General features: G+C 53.5%; 1 protein-coding gene across 1 annotated transcript; it reads left to right on the top strand.

Moving 5' to 3' along the window:
* The first annotated feature begins 1,179 nt into the window (after nucleotides 1-1,179).
* LOC119277377 (probable glycerol-3-phosphate acyltransferase 3) lies at nucleotides 1,180-3,740 on the top strand. Its single transcript, XM_037558660.1, has 2 exons — nucleotides 1,180-1,988; nucleotides 2,641-3,740. The coding sequence occupies exons 1-2, from the start codon at nucleotides 1,293-1,295 to the stop codon at nucleotides 3,556-3,558; spliced, it is 1,614 nt and encodes a 537-aa protein (XP_037414557.1). The 5' UTR covers nucleotides 1,180-1,292; the 3' UTR covers nucleotides 3,559-3,740.
* The last annotated feature ends 302 nt before the right edge of the window (nucleotides 3,741-4,042 follow it).

The following is a 4,042-nucleotide window of genomic DNA, read 5'->3' as shown; positions in this document are numbered from 1 at the left end:
CTTGGCCGGTGCGCATTCTTGGGGCTGGCGTGGAGGACGGAGCGGTGGCTCCAAAGAGGGGTTGTTGGGCGTCCACGGTGGTCGCTTAGGTGAAGGTACGCCGCCTCAGTCGGTGTATGTACGTTGCTGAGGTGTTGTAAGCGAGAGCGGTAGCTCTGTGTCGTGTTGTATGGTGCCCACTGTGGTCACATGGATGACAGTGTGTCGACTTGCTGATATTTAGCATGGGGTTGGTGTGTGTATGTTGTTGTATCGACTTTTGATACTTATCATTTTAACTGGTCAATTCTCTTCTTCAGTTCTTCTTAAATGAATTCTTAATGAAAAGGTAGAGTTGCTGCCAGTTGCTACAAGAAAAATACGAGAATAAAATGAGAACTAGCTAGGTGCCTCTGTGATTCCAAACTCATTTTCAAACACTATACAGGAGGATTTGGCTCTTCTAAGGAACCCTTTTCCGTCCTCTTCTCTTCTTCTCTTTCAGAAGACAAATCATACCTAGACTTTGACCGGCACGGTTGCGTTTCCATCCCTGAGACCAACTCAAAAGTCCAGGCTCCTTTGGCGGCACGGATGCCTCGTTGCTCTGTTCGAACGTAAATCGCGGCGAGAGTGAGGGCCCTGCAGTGCAGGTTGGTATAGTTAGGTACATTGCTAGCTAGGTGCCTACGTAATTCCAAACTCATCATATCACCTCTGCATACATACAAGTCGTCCATGGCGAAAACTTCAAGTCGCCGGCCGGCCGGTCGGTGTGGGAACGTGCTGGCCCAATCAATATCCATCCCTCTGGAGAAGAAAAGGCTATACTCCGTGATGGAAAGTAGCAAGTTGAGTCTCCGTGATGCATCGAGTTACTATCTGCAAAAGCTAGAGTGATCACTGATGTACGTGCTACTTTTTCTTCACCAACTAAAGGGCAATTTGCACTACAATGTACAATCCCACGTATCACTACATCAGTACGTATGTATACGTACGTGTCCGTGCAGTTTCCGTTCAGGGTACTGGCTGGTCAATTGTTTCCTCGCCGAACCGTCACACACATGGCAGATGCATGATAGCTACGTACGATATAACGCATGTCATGCATGTTTCAACCAGAGAGGAGAGCTCTCGTTGGTTGTAGTTGCCGATATAAGGGGCAATCCATCATCCATACATACACTGACCTCTCTCCAACCAGCCCAATCCGCCCGGCCATTACTTCCAGTACTAGCATACTCCTAAACACCGGTGGCCAAGAAGACGTGGGGAGCGTTCTACTAGCAACAAACTTAAGCACGTCGACCATGGCCAAGAAGAAGCTGCCGCAGAGGCTCATCTCCACCTTGCTCTCCCTCATCTTCCACGGGGGGCCACGGCTCTCAAGCAGCAAGGGCACCGCGTTCCCATCCTCGCTGCTGCAGCGACAGTACCCTCCCATGGCAAGTGACAGGCTCGCCGCCGCGCGAACCCTCGTCGTCGACGTCGACGGCGGCCTCCTCCGCTCGTCACACTCCGGCCTCTTCCCCTACTTCATGCTCGTGGCGCTGGAGGCGGGAGGGCTCCTGCGAGGCGCCGTGCTCCTGCTCCTCTACCCTCTGCTCTGCTGCGTGGGCATCGGCGGCGACCTGGCGCTGAGGGTCATGGCCATGGCGGCCTTCTGCGGCCTCCAGGAGAGCCGGTTCCGCGCCGGCCGCGCCGTGTTGCCCAAGTGGTTCATGGAGGACGTGGCCATCGAAGCGTTCGAGGCGATGAGAGGCGCCAAGAGGAGGGTCTGCGTGACCAATATGCCCAGGGTGATGGTGGAGGGGCTCCTGAGGGAATATCTCGGGGCGGACGTGGTAGTCGGCAGGCGGATGAAGGTGCTCTGTGGGTTCTACACCGGTCTCATGGAGGAGGAGGAGGTGGCGTTGGAGAAGAAGAAGATCATGCTGGAGAGTGATGCTGTGGGCCTCTCTGGCTCCTTGGAGTTTCTCCAACATCCTCTTTCAAATTGTTGCAAGGTACTCCCTTCGTTCACTATTATAATGTTCCAGCTTTTTCTTTTTTGAATCCGATGTATATGGACTGTATTACTGTGTTTGTTCAGTCATTTGAGTCAATAAGTAATTTATATGAAAATATCCAAAACGTCTTATACAATAATATAATAATAAAAAGAGGAAGCACTATTGTACCCTTATTATTTTGCATATGAAAATTGATTACTTGCATTTTCTCTCTGTGTGTGTGTGTGTTTTCGGGATATCCGAAAGAAAAAAACAAAGACTAGCGTAGGTGGTGCCCGTGAAATCATTTATATGTAGGAGTACAAAGCTTGGTTTACCCTTTTTGCTAGTTCAATCGTGATAATTAAAGCCTGAACTAACAAAGTACTTGATGGAGCAGTAGTATGATAGTACCTGTCATCTCTTCAATGAAACAGTTGGTCTCATGCACAAGTAGTTGCATAGTCACGGACGAGCCTAATCACCTTATTATTCATACTACATGCAAAAGTTGCCGGCGCAAAGTAGCATCAAACGGCTGGGAATTATGTCCAAATCGTACAAAATTATTTATTTTCTCATGGGTCGTCGTACCGTAATTCGCTAGTATACGTACTGTGTTACGTGAGGAAACTTGTGACCCTTTACTTTGTGTACGCACAAGCAGGAGGTCTACCACGTGACACAGGAGGACAAGGCCAGGTGGCAAGCGCTGCCAAGGGCCAAGTACCCGAAGGCCATGGTGTTCCACGACGGCCGGCTCGCGTTCCGGCCAACCGCCGGCAGCACGCTGGCCATGTTCATGTGGCTCCCTATCGGCGCCGCTCTGGGTGCCGCCCGTCTCGCCGTCGCGCTCACCGTGCCGTACAGGTACTCTACGCCCATCCTGGCGGGCACCGGCATGTCGTGGCGGCTCAAGGGGGAGCGGCCGGGTCCCCCGCCTGGCCACGGCCGCGGCCGCGGGCAGCTGTTCGTGTGCAACCACCGCACGCTCATCGACCCGGTGTACGTCTCGGTGGCGCTGGACCGGCAGGTGCGCGCCGTGTCGTACAGCCTCAGCCGGCTGTCGGAGCTCATCTCGCCGATCGGCCGCACCGTGCGGCTGACGCGCGACCGCGACAGCGACGGCCGTGCCATGGCGCGCCTCCTGGACCGCGGCGACCTCGTCGTCGTCTGCCCCGAGGGCACCACCTGCCGTGAGCCGTACCTGCTGCGGTTCAGCCCGCTGTTCGCCGAGCTCAGCGACGACGTTGTCCCGGTCGGCACCGCCGTCGATACGGCCATGTTCTACGCGACGACGGCGGGCGGGTTCAAGTGCCTCGACCCGCTCTACTACATTGTGAACCCGAGGATGTGCTACACAGTGCAGTTCCTGGAGCGGGTGCGCACGACGGCGGCGGTGGGGAGGGAGGTGCCTAGCACCGACTTGGCCAACCTCGTGCAGAGGAAGATGGGGGAAGCGCTCGGCTACGGATGCACCATGCTCACAAGGAAGGACAAGTACCTCATGCTCGCCGGCAACGATGGCGTCGTCAGAGCCAGCGACAAATGCTCTGCTCCTCCTGAAGGGAGAAGAGCTCATTAGTTTGTTCTTGTTAGGCATTTCTGGTTCTGATTTATTTTAAGCATCAGTTGACTGAGACTTGGCAAAGTCTAAGCATCAGTCGACTTTTTTTTTGAAAGTAAAGCATCAGTCGACTGAGACTTGGCAAAGTCTCATTCGGGTGACGTCATCCAATTTATAGCACAGCCCATCTTATTCCCTCATCCAGTCTTAATGTGTTTTTCTGTTTTTGCTGGGCCGGCCCATGTCTTTGTCTTTTATTATTGTTCGTTCTTTTGGACCAGTGTTCTTTTTAGGGAGCTCCCTACTGGACGCTCTTTGCGTCAAATTGGTGACGCGACGCACAGGGAGGCAGCCCGACTGGACCGGCCTATCGAGCTGTACCGCGTAAGAAAAAAGGGAAGCAAAAGAAAAGAGCCAGGCGCGATCCCAGGAATCAAACCGGCGACCAGATGGTTGCGACCGCGTGCTCGTTGCCAGTCCACCTGAATATCGTTTTATGTTT

This window comes from Triticum dicoccoides, chromosome 3B (genome assembly GCF_002162155.2).
Source record: "Triticum dicoccoides isolate Atlit2015 ecotype Zavitan chromosome 3B, WEW_v2.0, whole genome shotgun sequence".
Taxonomy (NCBI): Eukaryota; Viridiplantae; Streptophyta; class Magnoliopsida; order Poales; family Poaceae; genus Triticum; species Triticum dicoccoides.
This window is presented reverse-complemented; position numbering and strand designations above follow the sequence as displayed.